Genomic DNA, 23,311 nt, shown 5'->3' on the forward strand with positions numbered 1-23,311 from the left:
ACAAATATACCCTCCAACATGTGTACAGGGACTTGAATTTCACTGCCCATTTTTAAAAAATATTTTTAAGCAGTCATGGAGCTAAAAAGCAAAAAGGCCCCACAGCAAATTACCAATATCAGGGAAGTCCTAGGTAGAAACTAAATATTACTGGAGTGAAGTGAAAACAACCTCACATAAATATAACAAAATTAAAACATGTTTGAATAGCCCCAATACACATTTTACATCTTAGTTTTAATTAGTTAATGCAGAATTGAGTTCTGAATATACATAGAAGAGAGAGAATGTCATTTACAGTACTTTATTTTTGCAACTAAATTCACTAATTAAATTGAACAATGTCAGTGTTATAGAATGGAACATTTTTTGTTTTATTAGGCAGTTATAGGTTATTTAAAACCGGATAGATGCACGGTGAAATTCTCTTTCCAGTACTCCAACCAACAGTCAAGAAAAGTTTCTTCCCACTCCATGCAATGACATATCCAACAGTAAGAGAAGGGTGACTTTGTAAAATTAAGTTCATATTTTTCATTTTAAATCCATTTAGTGTATATCTATTACTTGAACTATTGCACTTAATTTTGGTGAATGATTTTGAACAAAAGAAAACCTTGAGGTTTTAAATACAAAGATGACACATGATATAGTTGATTCACAAGTGCCTAAATGTCAAAAATTGTTTTAAAAAACTGAACATAAGCCAAAGGATTCAAATCAGACTCGTATACAAGCAGCATTCTGATTTCAATCAGTTTTCTGCTCCACTTGATGAAGTATGAACTGCACAAAATGTTTTTTAAAAATCAGTTCATTGTATGCTTTGCTTCTGCAACAAGTTTATTTTAAAATAAAAATGTGCACATTATCTACATTAAGCCATACACAGCCCATCATTTGAATGGGGTGAAAAATTATTCTAGTCATGCCTCCTTTCATTGCTCCTCCCAATTAAGCTGGCATTCCATATATAAAAAATATGAAAAGCTTTAGTAAAGTGTACTTTCCCTTTGGTATCACTTTAATGCGTTTGTATATGTGGGCCTAAACAATTTTTTTTGGAGTTGTACCAGTAAGGTTTTTTCCCATTTCTCTCCTCTACTTGAAAATGAAAATATTGACTTTTGCTAAGGTTTCATGGTGCCAGCAATCTTTCACCATATCATCCAAGTGTCTAGGCAATAATGAACACCAGCAAACTATTTAACCATAGAGGACATCAATTGATCTTCTCACCCAACATCCATGTACATGCAACTTTTAATAAGAGCCGCACAAGTCAGGCTTTCAACATCTGTCTATTTTTTTCTGTTCCCGAGACCAGAAGCACTGAGGCCAACTGGAATGCCCAAACACTGCCCCAGCATAATGGTATTAACTTTTATTTAATACAGTGAATGGTAATTTAAGTTTCAGCTGAAACTGGTTAGCAATAACCCCCAATGACAATAACAAATTAACTGGCTATTGTTGGACAATTAAAGTATAATTTAGAAACATTAGAAATTATATGTGGTTATCTCTTTTAAGTATCAATAATTTATACGCTCCCTATTCTCCCCCCCCACACCCCACTGCCATGACCCACAGTCAACTTTCTCCTCCTCTGTTGCTAGGGTAGCAGCAGCCATTTAAAAATCAAACGCTGGTAGACTTTTCAACCACTGAAGCAGCAAAGCTGAGCCCAATTCACTCCTTACATGCACGTCCATGCAGTGATTAAGATTTCTGGACAATGATTAAGAGCTGGAATCCGGGTCATTTTCCCCTTCCCTAACTTAGGAATATCGAGGGCAATTGCAATGTCCAAATTGCTGTGCCAACTGAGAACAGCTAACTCAGAACAAATCAGCAAACAACCTTAGGACCCTCGTAATGCTACTGGAGATCATAACTTGATTAACTTTAAAAGAACTGTCCTTTACAAAGGTTTACCTATTGACATTCTAATATGCATCATATAATTCAATTGGATTTTAACCTAATGATAATGCAATGTTCATTTGGTAGACAACGTAACAGATGAGCCAAGAAAGCTCATCCAACTGAGTTTTTTTTAGCACTCATGGAGGGATTAATCATGGGCACTGCAACAAAGCACATGTACAAAATGCATTAAATGAGTTAAGTTGTGCCTCCTATATAATTCAAACTTTAAAAAAAATCTTAGCAGGACTACTGCATTCTCTCTTAAGTTCCACTCAAGGGCAGAGGCCACATATTAGTAAATTGTTTGTCTATATAAAACTTTGTTAATTCTTTCTGCCAACCTCCACTTGTTTGTAACTTGGTTATTACTATTAAAACTTCAAGCCTCATCTGAAAAATTAAAATTGAGAAATACAAGAATGGGCACTAAAACTTCTAGATAACTCTTCCATGCTATCTGAAAGTAAGGTAACAAAACACTTGCATTATTTATGGCTACTTAACTAATAGCAAGGCAAGAGAATTGAGTAGTGGCTTAGTATTTTAGTAAACACACTGTCAATAAATACAAAAAAAACAAGTGAGAAGCCACCTGCACATCCAGTTCAGTAGATAGCACCACAAGTGGTCCAGCATTGCAGCATTTTTGCCATCAATACATAATACTATAGCAAGCTGCATTTAGGGCCATACATTCCACCTGGGCAATTCTTAATCTCTGCTGAGTTATTGGGAAGGCAGAGCACTCATCCAATGGAAAACAAAAGAGAAAAAGTGGACAAAAGAGGGCAAAATCACCTTGTCAATCTTGCAACATACTCACAAAAGAGAGGAAAATGGTCATTTGCCAACGGTCATAAGGCAACAGTCTTTTAAAAAATTCTTGATTCAAATGTTAAGATTCAATGGCAGAATTTGGTAATCATTGATATCAGATTTGTTACGTGAGTTTCAGTGGTGACAAATGACCATAGAATAAACTTAGCAAGGTCTATAATGCCATCTTCACTCAGCATACAAGCACTAACAACTGAGGTAAGAAAGCAATCAGTGGCAGAAAGCCTGGCCAATATCCCCCTCCAACTTGACCGCACTGAAGCCAACAGTAGCACAGCAACTACTGCCTCAGTCAAGGTTAATTAACTAGTAGAGACTATGGATCAAACTTTCAATATCCTTGGCTAATTTAGCTCAACTAAATGCCATGTGGCAACTTTACCTAATAAACCATGCAATTACCTTTTTCCAAGCATAAAAAGGCAGAAGAGATGTAGTCTTAGCAGGGCTCTCTGTGCTGAAAACATCAAACAGTATTGTCTTTCCACTACTGGCCCCCTTTCCCTCACCCTAATAAGTATAAGAAATAATGCCTTCTGTTCACAGAGGTCCGGAAAACAATCTGATTAAATACGAATTTACAGAGTGATTTTTTTCCCCAACAAAATAGCCTCACAAAAGTAGTTACAGTGTGCCAATTTACCCAATATGTTTTTGGAAGTTTAGACAGTTTCTCAGGAATTATTGTCTAACAGTTTCTGAAAAAGTTTGAAAATAGTTAATTAAAATTATGCAAAAATTGATTGTAATATCCATTTCTAGATAGATGAATGGAAATTAGACTTCAGGCCTTTCATAAAGAGGTAAATATTGCAAAACAATACAGACTGTGGAAAATTCTAAATTTCCAACTTTAAAGTTAGTTTCATCAAAATTCTTTCATGCCCCATCTCCCAAAAAGTTCTCAATGTTCACATTCATTATTGATGGTGACTAGTTTCGGGGTTGCATGTCTCCAGCAGAGATGTCATAGTACCACTATTCATTCATCACTTCAGTTATTCAACATTCTTAGCTCCACTTTTACCCAATTGTTTAAAGAGTGAAATATTTGTGAATTGCAGAAAATCGTTGTACTTTTTGAAGTAAGCTAGATCTTGCTTGTATGTTACCACACAGATCTACTTACATTTTTAAAACTATGTACAACATTCACTGTAATTTTGGAACCAAGAAATCCAGAATACCCCCATAATGAATAGATATTTACATCATTAAAAACGTAACTCATCTATTTGCTAGAACCACCATTCATCAAGAATGGTAAATGTTACTACAGCTTAAAAAGTATATAATGTTTGAATAAGCCAAAATCAAATAATAGACATGTTAAAAACCCAAATGACACACCATTACAACATGCCGAATTCCTAACCACACCACACCTCTAATCAACCTGGTGGACACGCAGACACAAGAAAGGCTAGAGATGGGACATCATAAAGAATGAAGTCAATATTCACTGGTTGTACAATAAAGTTATTCTAATATCTGCACCCTTCAGAAATTGAAAAATCCCATGCCAACTTAGGAGAATTAGAAATATGAATGCGATGTTAATAAGTAATCACTAAGTTAAAAGAAACAGAGTCCAAACACTATTAGTTTAAATACATTTCTAAGCAGATTAAAGTTTTCCGTCTTTTTTCGATTTTAAGTGGTGGTTTGTGAACGGGAATCCTTACGGCCATAAGCAGACGATCAGACGAATCATTTCCAGTCTGGTCTATATTTTTCATATTAACACAGGATGTTAATTAACGAACACTATAGATCATGAAATCGATTATTCGCTCGATTAATAATGTTTTCGGGTGGGAGAAGATTCTAAATAAAGAAAAATGATTTGGGTAAAATGTACTTACTGCTGACTTTCATGCTCCCAAAAGCAGACGGCTGCTGCACAGGTTTGCAGCTCTCAGCAAAAGACGTTGTCCTGGGTCGACCACTCATGATTACTTTAAAGCGACATCTAATTTTTCAAACATATATTTTTTTTAAAAAGACACTTTTATATTCCTTTATTTTCTTTCCCCTCTTTCTTAATTTTAATCCTGTCCACCTGGTTTCATCGCGTAAATTTCTCCCAAATTAGTTGTGTTTTTTAAAAAAAAAATCTTTTTATAATAATTGCCAGAAATAAATCTGAAATGATTTCGGAGCTCTACATTGATCTTGACTGAGCTCAATGCAGGATGGTGGTGGTGATGATGATGGTGGTGGTGGTGGTTCCTGCCATGGCGGCTCCTTCAGTTCAATTCAATCCTGAGGTATTTTTTTTTCTTTTTAATTTCTCGACTTATTTTTTTCAGACCTTAAAAGCCCATTCACATCTCTTTTCACAGACGATAAAAAATTAAGACGATTTCTGAGGGAAAACCCGTGTTTTTACCCCAATTAAAACGGTTAAAACCCCTCCCTAATTCACTCGGCTGTCTTTGTACTATTTTTTTTGCCTATCTCTTTCTCCCTCTTACTGCAGCTGTAACCTCTTGGTCAATCTAACTTGATGCCGGGGCGCTTTGATTGACGTGAGAAAGGAACCATTCACACAACGCGTCGAAGACGTCAGCGTCGCATTGAGCGGTACGTAACCAATCGGCGAGGGGGTGTCGCTTAAGGTGCTTATCAAGTTAGGTTGACTGACAGCGACAGGGAAACTGGCCGACAGCCTCGGACTGCCCTTCCCCCTCTTCGTTTGTCTTCGCCAACCAATGAAACCGCGTCATCAGTCGTAAGGAGTCGCGACGGAAAGGCACGAGCTCCGCGAAGTGCAGTGACGTTAACCAATCGGAATCCGAGAAAAGACAAATCCGCCCTGACGACGAGCTTTGCCTATGATTGGAGGTCTTCGAATGTTGTGTTGGGTAACGGACAGCGGCCTCTAGGCTTGGAGGAGCTGGGTGGTGCGGCTTTATGGACAGGTGCAACCTACATCACTTACAAGATAATTTATCTGTATAAGGAACGTATCAATAACGAAAATTAGAACGGCAAGAAAGGAGAAGAGAGTAGAAGCAGGTAAGATATAGAAAATCCAATATTGTTTTCGTGTTAATATATGAATTTATATGCGTATGAGCTACTGAACTCTGCAATCATGATAAACCTGTAACACACCAGAAAACTGTATTATGGCACACCATTTTTTTAAAAGTCTGATAATGAATGTCGGTCAGTGATTGGGATGGACCTTGTCCTCTGTTGAAGTTAACCAGAAATGCCTGGTGATTACTGAGCTATTCCACCAGTCATAAATTAAAAGGAACTGACTTGTTGGACAAGATGTACATGGCCCTATAGCCGATTACTATTGATTTCCAAGTAACTTATTAGCTGAAGATCTGATTGTGATGTAACTGCAGAATTGGCTTTGCTGCAAACGAGTTGCAAAAGTACTTTCAAATTTGTAACATTTATTATTTCATATTAAGTCTTACATTTATTAAACATTGGGCATCAATGCAACATATATCTTCAGTAACATTCCTATCACCTATCATTAGGTTATTAGATAGGAAAATGGTGGACACTATTTGAAAGAGGAGTTAGAAGAGGTTACCAAAAGCCTGGTCGATTTTCTGAGATTGAGGCAGTTGATGTTACAAAAATAGCAAGTCTTGTCAATAGATTAGATATGGGGTTTGAATTTCGGCTCAGGGTCAAATACACCACCAAATAGCAAATATATTCAGGTTCAATTTGAATCAACAGCTCAATGAACCACTTGTGTTCTTGGTAGGGAGGGTGAAACAGCATTAGCAACTGAAGTTTCTGGCTAGAGCCAAACAAGGTGCTTAAGATCTTTCTGATATTGAACTGAAGACAATTGTGGTTTATATAGAACTTGGTTCGGATAGTTGTGAATTTGAGACTGGTGATAAAATTATACAGTTGGGTGTCATCAGTGTACATATAGCCAGTTTGTGGTTTATATGATTTGTGTGCAGCATGTAGATGAAGAATAGAAAAGGGCCAACAATAGATCCTTGGAGTATATTGAAATTATAATTTGGAGACCAATTTCAAAGCTGTTATAGGAACATAGGACAGAAATAGACAATTTAGCATCTCAAGCCTAATCCTACTGCAGGAGATAGACTGACGAGTTGGGATAGATAGGAATGGGACCAGGAAAGAGTGAAACTGTAGAGGTATATAATAGAAGAGACAGGTGAAATGGTTGGCTGTGCCAAAGGCTGGCTCCATAGCAGATTAATCACCACCTGAGAGAGAAAGGTTAATCTATATCTTAAGATATTTGGTTAAAAACTGTTAAGCGAGTATGAGAAAGTAAGAGCTGGTGCATAAGGAAGGCTTAAAAGGAGCATGAGGGATTTAAAAGAAATTAAAATTGTCAAACGAAATAGTCAGGTACTTTACAAATATATCAGTAAAGAAAATGATTAAAAGTAAGGTAGGATCCCTAAGTGGAGAGGATTTTAAGAGGATGATTAAAAATGTCAGAGGTATTTAAGAAGTATTTTGCACCGGACTTAACTAAAAAGAAAAGGACATTGAAGAGGAGGCGAATCCTGAAGTGGTCGAGAGCGAGATGAATAATATTATGTAGGATTATAGAAAATTTTAGATAAATTAGTTAAGCTAAAGGAGATAAAAACTTGCCTTCAAGAACAAGCTGTGTCCTTTGACTCCATGAAACAAGGTGAAGTTGCTTACAAAGAATTTACTGCATAGTAACAGGCCAATCGGCCCAACAGATTATTTCTGTTAGTGTTTTTGTTCCACGTGAGCCCCCACCCACCCTAATATACTTCTCTAGCTTCCCTTTAAATGCATCTGTACTATTTGTCTTAGACACTCTATATGATTGTTTCACATTCACACTACGCTCTGAGTAATGGAGTTTCTCCTGAATTCCTTAATGGACTTATTAATAACTGTAAACAAAAACAGAATTACCTGGAAAAACTCAGCAGGTCTGGCAGCATCGGCGGAGAAGAAATCAGTTAACGTTTCGAGCCTTCATGGCCGAAGGGCCATGAAGGCTCGAAACGTTAACTGATTTCTTCTCCGCCGATGCTGCCAGACCTGCTGAGTTTTTCCAGGTAATTCTGTTTTTGTTTTGGATTTCCAGCATCCGCAGTAGCTTTTAGCTTTTTGTTTTTATTAATAATTGTCTTGTATTTATAGCCCCTAGTTTTAGTTTTGCCCACAATGGAAATATCTGCTCTACGTCTATCCTATTGTACCCCTTCATTATTCTAAAGACATATATCAGGTTCAACTTTCAGTCTTCTATTTTCTTTCCTGAATACCTAAGTTTTAAAAAAAAAAAATCGAGATACTGCAGGCTGACAAAGAGCCTCATGTTTCAAGCAACGAAGAACTGATTTGGTGTATTCCACAAACCATTCCAAACAATGGTGCAAATATATCCCTAGTCTGGATTTTGTGTCTGGATAAAATAAAGCATGAAACCTAAGATCAGCTAGATTAATTCTAAAACTCAAGTACTGTACACAAACCACAAAACAGATAGTTACTTCACTATAACATTTTACATCTGCTATAAAAATGTTCAACTGTACTCAGAAAGCAGCAGAGACTGGACAGTGATTCTTTTTTTCTGCTCCCCAGCTAAGGGGCCCTGAAGTAGGTTGTGCAGCAATTATTGAGTCCAACTCAGCACCCCACCCCATCCCCTGCCTCCCTACTCAGAGCACCTAACTTGGCACAGACCAGGGATAGAACCTGAATTAGTTTTGTTTAAAATAAATGAATTGACAGATCTACAAGAGGAGGAATTGGGTGCTACAATGGGCTGGAAGACTGTTATTTCACCTCTATGGACCTAGGCTAAGGGCAGAAGAGCTTTGAAGAGTTCAAGTTTTTGAAGGGTTGAAGGTAGATGGGCAGTATTGGGATAGTTGTGTCTGAACACCAGAGGTGGCTTGTCAGGTACTGCCTCTTTGTGTCATTAAATCACTTTCAGAAATCTGGTCAAGTCCTGCATCTAATCCATTTAGTATCCAAAAAACAACAATCATTATCCCCTCTCAACATTCCCTTTTCCAGAGAACATGCCCAATTTACACACTTGTTCCTCATAATCCAATGCTTTCCATCCCCTCTCATTCAGGTTAATTTCTTCTGTATTCTTTCAATAGCTACAATATTCTTTTTATATTGTGGCAAACAGAATAGTGCACAGCATTCTAAGTACAATCATACCAATGATTTATAGTGTAGCAGGATTACCTCACTATTTTACCTCCATATTGACTCTTTAATATACCACAAATCAGATTTCCTTCACTCACTGCTACCCAGCATTGTTGCAATAGCTTCAATTTACTGTCAATCAGGCCCCTCAGATCTTTTTCAACTGTTACGACTGGGATGAAAGGAGTGCACAGTTGATCTAGCCCCACTACCTCCACAGGTCATACCATTAGTTTAAAAGTTTAATTTACTCACCAATGTGGCCACTTGTTTACCTTCACTACTGGTACCCAGAATAAAAGAGACTTCAACCAGGCTTCTTTCAATAAACAAACTTATTAGTTTATTATAAAACCAGTTTTGTCAAATAGAAAGGCAAATCTTATCAACATACAGTATGGAATATGAAATTATACTAATTACTCTTTCGAGATACCCTAAGGCCAGGATTTTACGGCCCCTCCCGCCTGGCTGAACTGAATGCAGATTTAAATGGCTTGCCGCATCCACCGGGGTGGGGGAGACACTATACCGGGGCTGTAAAATTCTGGCCAAAGTCTCACACACACATGCACAAAAAACAATGAAAATGAAATAGATATGGTGGAATTCGGCTAAAGGTTAAAAGTCAGTGGTTCAAAGGCAAAAGATAGATGGTGGAGTTCTTGAAATGGCATCTTGGTCATGCAGTTGGTCTCTCAGTACTGATCCATGAAATAATCAATGACTCTTGTGCTGCATTTCAGACGGACTCTTGGAATACTCGCGGGTACTCTATTCCAGCATGTAGAGCATCTCAGGAGCAGCTTACGTTCACTTCCAGCTGTGGAGTGGCTCTGGACTGCAAAAGGTTGCTGTCTTCCTTCTCAATCAGTTGGTCCTTCTCTTCCCAATTTTAAAACAGTCTTCTAGGCATGGTTTTTTATCAGAGCCATAAAACCCATGTGACCCACTTTGTAAATAGTTCACCCAGGTCAAGAGGTTGACAGTTTTTTTATCAACTGCTTAATTGCCCTTTCTTGTAAAAGGTTGCTTTTTTCCATGAATAGCAAGCAGAGTCCTACATTAACCCTTTAGGGACAGTGTTTAAAAAAAAAGTTCTACAGAATGTCCTAAGCCCTTGAAGCTGAACCATTTTCTGTGATTAAAGTGTACATGAGACAACAACAACTTTTATTAATAAGTTCCTTTAACATAAAACATCTTGAGCCACTTCACTGGAGGATTATAAAGCAAAATTAACACAGAGCCACATAAGATAGATGAAAAAAAAACTTGGTCAAACAGAGAAGTTTTAAGAAGCATGTTAAAGGGGAAAAGTGAGGTGGAGAGGCTTTGGAACGGATTTCCAGATCTTCGGGCTTGGGTAACTGAGGCATGACCATTGGTTATATTTGAGAGGCCAGAATTAGAGGAGCGCAGAAATTTGAGGTTTGTGGGGATGGAGGAGATTACAGACATGGGAAAGGGTGAGGCCCCGGAGCAATTTGAAAACAAGGATGAGAAGTTTAAAAATGATGCATTGCTTAACCAGGAGCCATATTTCAATGGCACCTACACACACATTCACTCACTGCAGGTCAGGTGTAGGCTGAACGATTACACGAGCATGATGCCCAATGCTCCGCTCCATAGTTCAATGAGGCCTCCCTGGAGAATCTCTTCCAGGCTGTCCAGGAAAGGTGGAAGATCCTCTTTCTTCGAGATGGGAGCAAGAGGTCCACCAACCTGACCATGTTGGCATGGAGGAGGTCGCAAGGGAGGTCAGTGCCTGTGGGCAACAAAAAAGGACTGCCCTGCAGTACCAAAAAAAGATGAATGATCGGATCTGTTCCACCAGGGTAACTAAACCTTCTCCTCACTCCAAACCCACACTGTCATAGGAGCATCAGGCAGTCTAAGAGTTAGTGTACACAGGGATGTCACACACTCTCAGCACTGATTGTCTGCCAGCCATTTTAAGATCTCCATCTCATGTAAGACCCTACACAAACGGCATCTTCATCACTTGTTGTGGAGGGCTCGGCACACAGCAAGTATGCGTGCTTCTCAACTGCTCTTTCATCAATAGTGCTCACTGTCAACCCATCTGTCTTTATCCAGGACAAGATTTCCTACAACAAAAGGGAGAGAGCTAAGACCGGAGGGGGACCCTGAGTTGGAGACACTCTCCCCATATGAGGAGCACACCACAGAGCTGGCTGGAGAGGATAGAGGTCGGTCCTGCATGGAAGGTGAGATTGGCTTCCCTCCAACATGCTAGTTAGGGTCCAACCAGTATACTTCGGCCACAAGCAGACAATGAATGTGATTGACCTATAGTGTAGGAACCCTCCTTGCAAATGATCCCTTTTGTCTATTCCAGCCACGAGCAAGAAAAGGAGGACTATTCAGCCCCAGCCCCCAGGCCACCTCGGATGAGGAAGCAGGCATCCCATCTGATGAAGAACCATCACTGCATTCACCTACACCCACCACCAGCACAGATACACATGCCTTGATGGGACCTAGTTCTAGAGTAGGCTTGGGTTCATAGTCTGGTAATCACCTCACAGACTTAGGTCCACAGCCGGCAGAGGCAGTGGCAGCTGAGGTCTCTGACACTCAGAGGACTGCTTGAGACCAGGCCCCTGCAGAGTCTAAGTCTAATGATGAACCTCTGCAATTGGCCCTAAGAGAAATGGAGATGCAAAGACAAGGAGGGGAACATCAGGCAGGGTTGTCACAGGCTATCAACAGACTGGAATGAAGGATGGACGAGTCTGTCCACATGCGAGCACATCGAGTCTCCATGGTAAGGGTGGTGGCCACCTTGGACTCAGGTCCAGCAACACACACAGTTTCTGCCGGATTTGTGCTTGGACCTGCACTCCATCACTCTAGCCATGTGTGCATTCCAGCAGTGGCTAGGCAAGACGGGGACAGGGCTCTCCGACCTCCCTCCAGGTGCCCCTTCTCCTCAAGGAGTCAGGGCGGTGCCCTTGGACCCTAAGGGAGGAGGGTCAGCCAGACACCCTGCGGCATCCACCCAGGAGTGTCCAAGGGTGTCCTGCTGCTCAAAATCCCCTCTGCCTGTGATCCCTTCAAATCCAGATAGTTAGGCCAAGGAGGGTGCACCTGCCTCTGAGCAGGGTACCTTAGCAAGCCGGGGTCCTCCAGGCTTCAGGCCTCCAGAGGACGCCCGCCAAAGTCATCTTAGACAACAGGACATAGGAGTCAGCAGGCTGCCTCCACCTGTGCTATGGATAGAGCTGATTGGGGCTGCACCTAGATGTAGCGGTAGAGAAGGAAAATTAAGAAGTTCTGAATGCACAATGGTGGCACGGGTGCTCAATCACTGTATATAGCTTTCACTTTTGTAAATATATTTTGCTTTGATGTGATGCAATATCCCACATCCATTCAAGGGTACCAAATGCCCCCCCCCCCCCAATTATCTTCCATCTTGTCCCTCAATTCCATGATGTCTCACTCAATTTCATCTTAGTCACTCACCTTCAGTTCCACATCAGCGACACGAACAAAGGCACTTCCTATTAAACTAACGGTTGGACAATGCACATGTAAGCCTTGCGTCCACATCAGCGACATATAAACTAAGGAACTCCCTATTTGAAAATTATGGTTGCTAAATGCACATGTAAGCCTTGCTTCTGAGACTTGCGTTATGTGACCTCATGAGAATTGTTCATGGAAGATCTGTGATTATCCTGATGCTGCCGCACTGAAGTCTGTTCTTTATGGATGTTGTAAGTATATATCGCACCCCACGTTGGAGTTTTTTCACCCAAGTGCACTTTGCAATGGCCTCTATTTTATGACTGTGAGGTTTTGGTAAAAGTATTGTTCATCTTTGAGCACCATAGCCTTTTATGCCTCCCTGCAGCATTATTCTGTCTCCACTTTTAAGGCTGAACATTATTCCTTTATCAGTTTCCACTCTCCCCATGCATGAGTGATGGAAGTTGGTTCCACCCAGTGGGATCCTGGGGCTCAGTATCAAGATGCAGCCTCTGTGTTAATCATGCATAAGAGCTGGAGTTTGGAAAGATGGTGCTGCCCAGTTGAAGCTCCATCTTCAGACAGTCAGTTGATAACCATTGACAGATACTTTTCCTCTTAGAGCTGCCTTGCTAAGCTCCTGTCTCACTATCATGAGTGCATAGATGTGTGCAATAGCATTTCTGCTTCTTGAAGGCTGCCATGGCTACTGAAATGTTCATGCCATGGTTGAAAGGACTGTACGATGTGCAGTTGCTTAAGGATGAGCTCTAGTGGAATGCTTATCCCATTACACAGTGGCCACATGCTCCCTAGGCTACTCTGCCTTCCAAGGATATCCCCATCGTTAGGGCTGAAGGTGACTTATGCTTCCTCCGTTATCATTTTGAGATTGATGATCTTTCATGAGGTTTGAAGATGACAATGGAAATCATGTTGTCTCCCCTGCAATTGAAGCATGAGGATAACTGCTCTTGTATCAGCTTGTCTTCACCTTATTCCTCTGGGGAGGCAGCCATTAAGACCAACTGGCATTGGATGCCCTCCCAGTCTGTGTGGCATGAGATCCTCACGGAGAATGTGACAAAAAGAGCTACCACATCCCTAGACAAGCAAAGGCGGGTGCAGCACCGTCTTTCGCTCATCCCCATGTATGAGCTGTGTGTTCTGTAGACCCTTGGTTTGCCAAATGTCTTTATGGGTTTGGTCCTGCCTCGTTAACATCTGGGTCTTCCTGGCTGGCTCTTGATCCTCAGGGCGACAATCTTCTGAGCTGTATCAAACAGCAACGGGCCCTTCTCCTCATTCGCATCAAAGCTGTAAGAAGGCAGCATTGCCTGCAGCCTGCATTCTCAATGCCTCCTTGTTTCTTTGAACTGATACAATTGAGCAATCAATGTTAGATCCCGTTGATTTGGGTTTCTCCATATTCAAGGCACCTTTGCATTCACCAGCTCTTGATTTTCCCTTAGTCTGCACATCACATGCCAAGGCTACCCCTTGCAGGGTGACATTATCCTGGAGGATGACAGGTGGCTGATCTTTCCCTTCAGACGTGAATGTGCATTCACAACAAGGGTATTCATGAGGATCAAAAGACCCAAGTCCTAGGAGCCACAGTCAGCCTTGTGCTGGCTGCCCTCCTGCGGTCTTTACAAGAACTAGGGATACCCAGTCCTTGCACTTCTGTCCTGACTGCAAGCATGGTGCTTTGAATGCCATGCCCAGTGCACTGGGAAAATGGAGGCTTGTAGGGCCCATGCTGCCTCTGCGCAGCAGACGTGGCCATTGATTCTTGGAGCTTGCATCCATTCTGACATGCCTCTGTGAGGATCAGACGCCATTTAAGATCATATACAGTGCAGCACCTAAAATTAATGGATTGTCACCTGAATATGCACCATTAGAAAAGGAGCCAAGCTCACTTACTGTCCATGAGACCCCTGAGTCCAGCACACAGCTGAGCCATGCTCTCCATGGTTCGAGCAAGACAGATATGGGGTGCCCTTTCAATCGGCCCAAAATAGTGGTGCACAACTCCTCCCACACACAATCAGACCCCTCTCGCATCGTTTTTTTTTCAAGATTGTTTATCCAACTGCGTCATTGGTCACTGAAAGTGGACATGGTGCTGATTACGTTTGTGAATGCGACCAGCTTCCAACCTCTCTCTATTACCCACTAAGTCCATCCTCCTCCACGATCACTTCCTCCCAATTCCCATTCCTCCTGTTACTATCCACCCTCCCACTGTTACCCTTGACCCTATAATTTTTCATGTAGATATTCCTGCCCTCCTCCCTGAACCCTTTAATGTTGATGCCCCCATGCCCTTTGTCAACCTGGCCCCTCTCCTTCTCGAGGCCACATGCAGCCGGACTTTTCGGGGACTCCCCACCATCCCATGAGACCGTACATTGCCATCCACTGCAGGACTTTTCAACTACTGACATACAGGATGTAGATGCCCCCCTGACCATGACTGTGCCTTTTGCCTCACAGTACCATGCCTCTAACCCCCAGAATCCAATCCTTAGGTGACTGATCATGTCCTGCACACAATGCTGTGCAGAACAGTCACTGCCACGAGAGGCCTTCCCCTGCACAAGACCAGGACCAAGACATGAGTGGAATGCAGAGCCCTCTAACATGGCCTGCACAGCCCCAGGATAGTATGCCCCGAATGCAGGGCCTCAGCCCCAGGACAGTCTGTTCAATATGCCCCCGATAGTTTGGCCTAAGCCCCAGGGCAGTCTCTGACTCCTCCTTGGACAGTCTTATAACTCTTTCCCCAAGACAGTCTTTCACTACCCCACTCTTTTTCTTGACCACCCCCCAACCCCTAGTCCTGCCCCTGCCTTCCCCCTTCCCTCCCGTGCTCCACTGCCCTCCCATCCACAGTCTGGCATCCGCCTCCCCCCCTGCCCTGCTGGTATTGCCTCCCGTGCCCAGCCTTGGCGCAGCTTGTGATACAGGTACCCAAAATCTCAAAGCAACACTCTTAAAGGTGGGCGAAAGCAGCATCTATGTATCTTGAAGTCATTGATGAAGTGAAGCTCGCCAGGTGCATGCCACTTGTATAGATTCAGGAAACAGACCTTTCTAATTATCCGCTGGCGGGGTGCTTAATATTGGGGGGGGACATGTAATTACGGTGAATTGGCCTTTTAATGGGCATTCATGAAATGCAAATTAATGCAAGTGTGGTTCCTGACATGGATCAGCAGGAAACTCAACTGTCTTTAACTCACCATCAAAGTCAGGAAAACAAAATTCAAACTAATTTCCTGCTGGTAGGAAGCTGACTTTTTCCATCACGTCAAATTTAGTGCCCCTGCCCAACATGATTCCTGCCACTAGTGAGGCTGGAAATTTCCACCCAATGTCTTTGGTCTTCCCAATATTCAATTGGAAGAAATTTATGCTCATCCAGTCTGATAATTTAGTGATAGTGGAAGAGTCAAGGGAGATATCGACAGTGTGAAAACTGATGCTGTGTTTTTGTATGTCACTGAGGGGCAGCATGTACATCAGAAACAGGAGGTGGCCAAGAGTAGATCCTTGAGAGACACCAGGGATAACAACGTGGGAATGGGAAGAAAAGCCATTGCAGGTGATTCTCTGGCTACAATTAGATAGAACAGAACCAGGCTCACTCAGCTAGACAACAGTGGAGAGGCATTGGAGGAGGATGGTGTGGACAACTGTGTCAAAGGCTGCAGACAGGTTGAGAAGGACTTGTTACAATCACAATCACAATCACATAGGACGTCGAATGTGACTATGATAAGAGCTATTTCAGTTCTGTGGCAGATGCGGAAACCTGATCTGACGGATTCAAACAGAGTTCTGGGAAAGGTGGGAATAGATTTAGGAGACAACAGCATGTTCCAGGACTTTGGAGAGAAAAGGGAGGTTGGAGATGGGACAGTAGTTTGCAAAGACTTTCATTTTCGTTTCCATTCCCACTATTTTCTTTCTATTTAAATAATACACCCTTCCTAGAATTTTTGTCCCTGTGTGAAGCAGTTTGCATTTCTGTACATCAAGTTTCATCTGCCACCTGTCCAATTTCCAAGTATATTCAAATCTTTCTGATGTTTATCCTGTTCCAATTTGGAATTGAGCACTATCATTAGCTTTGCATCACCTGCAAACTTAGCCACTATCTTTGAGACTCCTAGGGGGAAATCTTACACCAGCAGGATTTTACGGTCCCGCCGTAGACAATGGCCAGGATTTTTCAGTCGGCATGCAGGGGCAGGCCCGACACGCTGGCATGTAAAATGACACGCTATGACATCAGGCATGCATCCCGATGACATCGCGATGTTTCGTTCAGGTGCGCACCAGAGTCGGCTGCATGCCCGCCGATAATTAAAAGGCCATTAAGGAACTAATTAACTTCAAATTTACGCTGCCCATCCAACCTTACGGTTGGCAGGCAGGCGAAAAAGCCAAGCGGCGTTTACGTTTTTTTTAGGAATCCTCATCCACAAGCGGAATAAGCTTTCCTAAAGCGTTTACGAGTTAAATTTTTTAAATTTCTGAAAAATAAAAACATGCCCCATCTCATGTGACACAGTCACATGAGGGGACATGTTTCATTAAATTTTTATTCCATTTCTTAATTGTTTTTTAAAAGCGCTTCAACCTCCCTGAGACCGCTTCGAGTGGACCCGACTCTCCCTCCTCCCCCACCTGCGCAAGTAGCGCTCAGCGCTATCGCTCGAGTATTATGCTGGGAGGGCCTTAAATGGCCCGCCTGCGTAAAATGGCGGTGCAGAGCCGATCAAGGGCGGAGGTCAGCTCTGCTACCGCTGAGCCCGCCCAATGCGGGGAAAAATTCAGGCCAATGGAATTTAGAATGACTCGCCGCATTTTATGCGGACGGGGCTAAAAAATTCCGTCACTAGGTATATATCTTTAAATGTATTAAATAAAAGAGGAGCAAAAACAGACCTCTGTGGGGAACCTCACAGGTAACGTTCTCCCAGGCTGACGCTAGTCACGATACCAAAGCTGTAGCTGTGCCAATCCCTGCAACAACTGGTTCTTTCAGTCAGCCAATTATGAATCAATTTTAATGTACTTCTACTGATTCCCGCTTTCCTTATTTTTAGTACTAGCCTTTTTAGAGGAAATGTATCAAAGGAGTCACTGAAGTTCATGTACATCATATCCACTGCCTTACCCCTATCAAGCTTCTTTGCTCTCGAAGAAAGCTACTAAGTTAGTTCAGCAAAAACTCCCTTCATAAACCCATGTTGCTTCCAATACTTTTATAGCAGGAGCTGAAATGATAAAGATCTTGACTGAGTTCCGTGATCTATTCTTGGAAGCATATCTTATATTTAAAAGAGAGGAGTAGCCAAATGTTCCATGAGGCTTTCCTGTTTATTTTGTTCACAATGCCACTAGAAAGGTGATGGTGCTGAGCCTGTATATAGCCTAGGAAGCAGGAAGAAATTGGGAAGGTGAAAGGTCACGCAGGAGTTTGATCCTGCAGTATTATTTTGCCTGGGAGGCATTTCCACTACTTTGAAGCTGCAGTGTCTGACCATTTAAAGGAATTTTGTGAAACTGACCAAGAATTTAAGGGGGCCTCTAGAGATTCCATTGTTCTTCTGCTTTCAGAGCAGAATGAGATGGAATTGGAAAGAATGGAAGCTAGGAGAACGCAATATCATGTCCAGGGGCAACACCTGAATCACAGGATCTCCACACCACTGAGGATCTGAATTTTTAGTATAGGCAATATCTGAAAAGGCTGCAGTTTCCCTCTGACCCAATGACAAAGATCTGCCAGCTGTTGTAACCTGACTTTCAGTTTCTTTGTGACTATGAAGGTGATAGCTACAATTAATATTTGTGTATCCAGTTGCTTCCAGAACCCTCTGGCAACAGTCAGATCAGTCAGTCAGCAGTTCATTGTTGCACTAGGGAAATTGCAGATGTCCTTTCAGGCAAGCCTGAGCTCATTTAATTCCACATGGATCCAGCATCAGAAAGAGAACACCATCATCTTATTCCAAAATGCTGGATGCTGCAAATGGTACTCACATGACTGCCATAAAAGTCTTGCCTGACAATCCCAACAACTTCATGAACAAGAACAGATTTCTTTCCCCTAACATGCAAAGAGTGAATGATGCTCCTCACTCAATTATGCAGGGTAGTATCCATTTTTTGAAAAATTCTCAACCAATCCTGAGTACCCGCATTGCTGAGTTTACAGCCAAAAGGACATGACCAATAAGTGAGGATCACCTGATTAAACTGTGGCTGATGACCATTTTGCTAAAAGCAGGTTTGGCCTAAGGTTAAAAGAATCATTGTGGAGCAGACCTTTGAAATTCTCAAGTCTTTTTCTGGTTAGAATCATAGAATAAAATCAGATGCACTGCCTTACATTGCAGCAATGGTTTCCAGAATTTTGCAATGATGCATCCTCCATAGTCATTGCTATGAGATTAGACCTTTCAAATACAAAAGGTGAAAAGAAAGAATTTGCTGAAACCTGCTAGCAAAGGATTATCATCAACTTTTTAGTGCATCTTTATGAAATTCCATGAGGATCCATTGTCTTGCTCTCATTACACAATTTAGGAAATGTGTAATACCGCTAATATCCTCTCTAGAAGAGAACAGTTGCAAACATCAATCATATGAGAGAAATAATAGGTGCCCCTGGAAAACAACAACATGCTAAATGGCCAGAAATGTATATGTTTACTACCATCACATCCCTTCATTATGTCCTATTATTATTGTAACTAAAAAACGTTTCACTTGTGACCCAAACTACTTCCATGTGATGCTACCTCAGCTTTGAAGAATTGTGAAGTTTTTGACTGAAACTGTATCCATGGTACCCTCAAAAACTTGGGTGGCACTTGCTTTAGTGGTGCCAAAGGACTTGCTTCTGATGTCATGTTGCTCGCATGTCCAATGATCTGAAACTTCAACTTGTCCAGGCTTTGGAGGGATCTATATTAATGCAGAAAGTATGTCACAGCCATGAGAAGCCACGACATATGTGACTACTTGTGCTAGGCCGTTGTGAGGAACATAAAGGGTATTAATTTTAGAAGGGTAGATTTAGACTTGTGAATCAGAAGATCTGACTGACCAGTTACAGGAGACTTTTCAAGTCATCAGAATGTCTTCAGACTGCAGCAAGTAACAGTTCTATAAGTGTTCCATTCCATTAGTAGTCTGAACCTGACAGCTCTCCTCTAACTTCTTCATCTCCTACTGACTGGCCAAAAGTGGCAGAGCTTCCTCATGTCTACTGAGAATGCTGATGTTTGCCATTCCTCCACCCATGACAATCCCATTGCCCCTGGTTGTGTGTTTATTCTCTTTTTGTGTAAGTAACAGACAAATTTACATAAGAATTTAAGAATTAGGATTAGGCAGTTGGCTCCTCAAGCCTGCTCCACCATTCAATAAGATCATGAATGTGGCCTTATCTCCACTTTTCTGCCTGTCCTCTCATAATCCTAGACTCCATTGTAGATCAAAAATCTGTCCAACTCTGCCTTCAATGGCCCAGCCTCCACTGCTTTCCGGGGTAGAGAATTCCAATGATTAATGACTCTTTGAGTGAAGAAATTCCTCCTCATCTTCATCTTAAATGGGAGACCACTTATTTTGAAACTGTGCCCCCTAGCTCTAGATTGCCCCAAAAGGGTAAATATCCTCTCAGCATCTACCCTGTCAAGCCCCCTCAGAATCTTTTAAGTTTCAGTAAGATTGCCTCTCATTCTCTGAATCTCCAAAACATACAAAAATATTTCAACAGCTTTGGATTACAAGGGAAACTCTTACAAAATGAGAAAAAATTGCTAATCATTATGGCAAATTCAGGCAGTTTTCAAATCAGTTTCGTGTAGGCCCAACCTGCTTAACCTTTCCTCATAAAATAATCCCTTCATCCCAGGAATCAACCTAGAGACTCTTCTCTGAACTGCCTCCAATGCAAGTATCCTCCTCAAATAAGGAAACCAAAACTGTATGTAGTACTCTAGGTGTGGTCTCACCAATGCACAATAACCAATTTAGACATGCTACAGATGCCACACTGAAGCAAATCCTGGGCCATTATCTTTTCATTTCCTTGTGAAAATATTATCAGGTGATGGCAATGCAGCAGTCTCTTCACTTCTCACTCAAAACATTGTAGAGAATGCAATATGGAGTAGTGGAATGATAGAAGAGGATGTGTACCCAGAAAAGGGATGGTATAGGTCCCTCTTGCTAATCAAGGGTCTCATTAATTTCATTTTTTGCACTATGTGGGACTGAATGGTGTGGATGTGCATAATACAGCTGTATTTCAACATCTGTAAGTAGATGACCATAAGTAGTGGATTAATTTGCCTTTTGTAATATTTACTGTCAATCAGGAACTTGATTGAATAAAATAGAACAATGTTTATGGTCATCTACTTACTTACAAACTAGCACATACACACACAGGAGCTTTAATTATTAACTTTACAATCATGCATTATGAATGTATAGTATTAATACTTATATACGTTTAGTCATTGTTTAAAAAAGGTCATGGAAACATAGAAAATAGGAGCAGGAGTAGGCCATTCAGCCCTTCGAGCCTGCTCCGCCATTCATTATGATCATAGCTGATCATCCAACTCAATTGCCTGCTCCTGCTTTCTCCCCATATCCTTTGATCCCTTTTGCCCCAAGAGCTATATCTAACTCCTTCTTGAAAACATACAATGTTTTGGCCTCAACTACTTTCTGTGGTAGCGAATTCCACAGGCTCACCACTCTCTGAGTGAAGTAATTTCTCCTCATCTCAGTCCTAAATGGTCTACCCCGTATCCTCAGACTGTGACCCCTGGTTCTGGACTCCCCCACCATCGGGAACATCCTTCTTGCATCTAATAAAAACAAAAAGCTAAAAGCTACTGCGGATGCTGGAAATCCAAAACAAAAACAGAATTACCTGGAAAAACTCAGCAGGTCTGGCAGCATCGGTGGAGAAGAAATCAGTTAACGTTTCGAGCCTTCACGGCCCTTCGGCAGAACTGAAGCATAGTTAGGAGAAAGGAGAAATATAAGCTGGTTTAAGGTGGGGGGGGTGGGGGGAGAGAGAAGTTGAGGGTGTGGTGATTGTGGAGATAAGCAAGCAGTGATAGGAACAGATAATCAAAAGATGTCACAGACAAAAGAATCAAAGAGGTGTTGAAGGTGGTGATATTTGTCTAAGAAAAGTGCTAATTAAGAATGGAAGACAGGACACTCAAAGTACAGCTCTAGTGGGGGTGGGGTGGAAAGACTAACAAGGTTTTAGTTTTAGATTTAAAAATAATGGAAATAGGTGGGGAAAGAAGAATCTATATAAATTATTGAAAAAAAAGGGGGAGGGGGGAGAAACGGGGTGGGGATGGGGGGAGGGGGAGTTTAAGATCTAAAGTTGTTGAATTCAATATTCAGCCCGGAAGGCTGTAAAGTGCCTAGTCGGAAGATGAGGTGCTGTTCCTCCAGTTTGCGTTGGGCTTCACTGGAACAATGCAGCAAGCCAAGGACAGACATGTGGGCAAGAGAACAGGGTGGAGTGTTAAAATGGCAAGCGACAGGGAGGTTTGGGTCTTTCTTGCGGACAGACCGCAGGTGTTCTGCAAAACGGTCGCCCAGTTTGCGTTTGGCTTGCATCTACCCTGTCTACTTCTGTTAGAACTTTATAGTTTCTATGAGATCCCCACTCATTCTTCTGAACTCCAGCGAATATAATCCTAACCGACTCAATCTCCCCTCGTATGTCAGTCCCGCCATCCCAGGAATCAGTCTGGTAAACCTTCGCTGCATTCCCTTTATAGCAAGAACATCCTTCCTCAGATAAGGAGACCAAAACTGTACACAATATCCCAGGTGTGGTCTCACCAAGGCCCTGTTTAATTGCAGCAAGACATCCCTGCTCCTGTACTCTAATCCTCTCGCTGTGAAGGCCAACATACCATTTGCCTTCTTTACCACCTGCTGCACCTGCATGCTTACCTTCAGCGACTGGTGTACGAGGGCACCCAGGTCCCGTAGTACATTCCCCTCTCTCAATTTCTAGCCATTCAGATAATAATCTGCCTTCCTGTTTTTGCTACCAAAGTGGATAACCTCACATTTATCCACATTATACTGCAGCTGCCATGTATTTGCCCACTCAGCTTGTCCAAATCACACTGAAGCATCTCTGCATCCTCCTCACAGCTCACCCTCCCACCCAGCTTTGTGTCATCTGCAAATTTGGAGATATTACATTTAGTTCCCTCATCTAAATCATTAATATATATTGTCAATAGCTGGGGTCCCAGCACTGATCCCTGCGATACCCCATTAGTCACTGCCTGAAAAAGACCCGTTTATTCCTACTCTTTGTTCCCTGTCTGCAAACCAGTTTTCTTTCCATCTCAGTACACTACCCCCAATCCCATGCGCTTTAATTTTACATCCTCTGGCTCCCCCTCATCAACTCTGCTAGTTACATCCTCGAAAAATTCCAGTAGATTTGTCAAGCATGATTTGCCTTTCATAAATCCATGCTGACTCTGTCCAGTTCTGCCACTGTTTTCCAAGTGCTCAGCTATTAAATCTTTATAATGGACTCGAGAATTTCCCCCACTACTGATGTCAGGCTGACTGGTCCATAATTCCCTGTTTTCTCTTTACCTCCCTTTTTAAATAGCGGGGTTACATTAGCTACCCTCCAATCTGTAGGAACTGTTCCAGAGTCTCTAAAATCTCGGAAGATGGCCACCAATGCATCCACTATTTCTAGGGCCACTTCCTTAAGTAGTCTGGGATGTAGATTATCAGGCCCTGGGGATTT

General features: G+C 42.0%; 1 protein-coding gene and 1 long non-coding RNA gene across 6 annotated transcripts in view; one reads left to right on the forward strand and one right to left on the reverse strand.

The window, feature by feature from the left end:
• The window catches only part of gsk3ba (glycogen synthase kinase 3 beta, genome duplicate a), a 173,650-nt gene extending 168,374 nt beyond the window's left edge, over positions 1-5,276 (reverse strand). Inside the window, exon 1 of the mRNA XM_078559969.1 lies at positions 4,635-5,276. Coding sequence (XP_078416095.1) covers positions 4,635-4,722 — 88 coding nt within the window. The 5' untranslated portion in view covers positions 4,723-5,276. The remainder of the gene's footprint in view (positions 1-4,634) is intronic.
• A 305-nt stretch (positions 5,277-5,581) lies between these two features.
• The window catches only part of LOC144691664 (uncharacterized), a 79,322-nt gene continuing 61,592 nt past the window's right edge, over positions 5,582-23,311 (forward strand). For 3 of the 5 annotated variants that reach the window (XR_013579182.1, XR_013579185.1, XR_013579183.1), the window contains exon 1: positions 5,582-5,790. This is a non-coding gene — a long non-coding RNA (uncharacterized LOC144691664). The remainder of the gene's footprint in view (positions 5,791-23,311) is intronic. The other 2 variants (XR_013579181.1, XR_013579184.1) reach the window with 2 other exon arrangements.

Source organism: Cetorhinus maximus, chromosome 16 (assembly GCF_964194155.1).
Source record: "Cetorhinus maximus chromosome 16, sCetMax3.hap1.1, whole genome shotgun sequence".
Taxonomy (NCBI): Eukaryota; Metazoa; Chordata; class Chondrichthyes; order Lamniformes; family Cetorhinidae; genus Cetorhinus; species Cetorhinus maximus.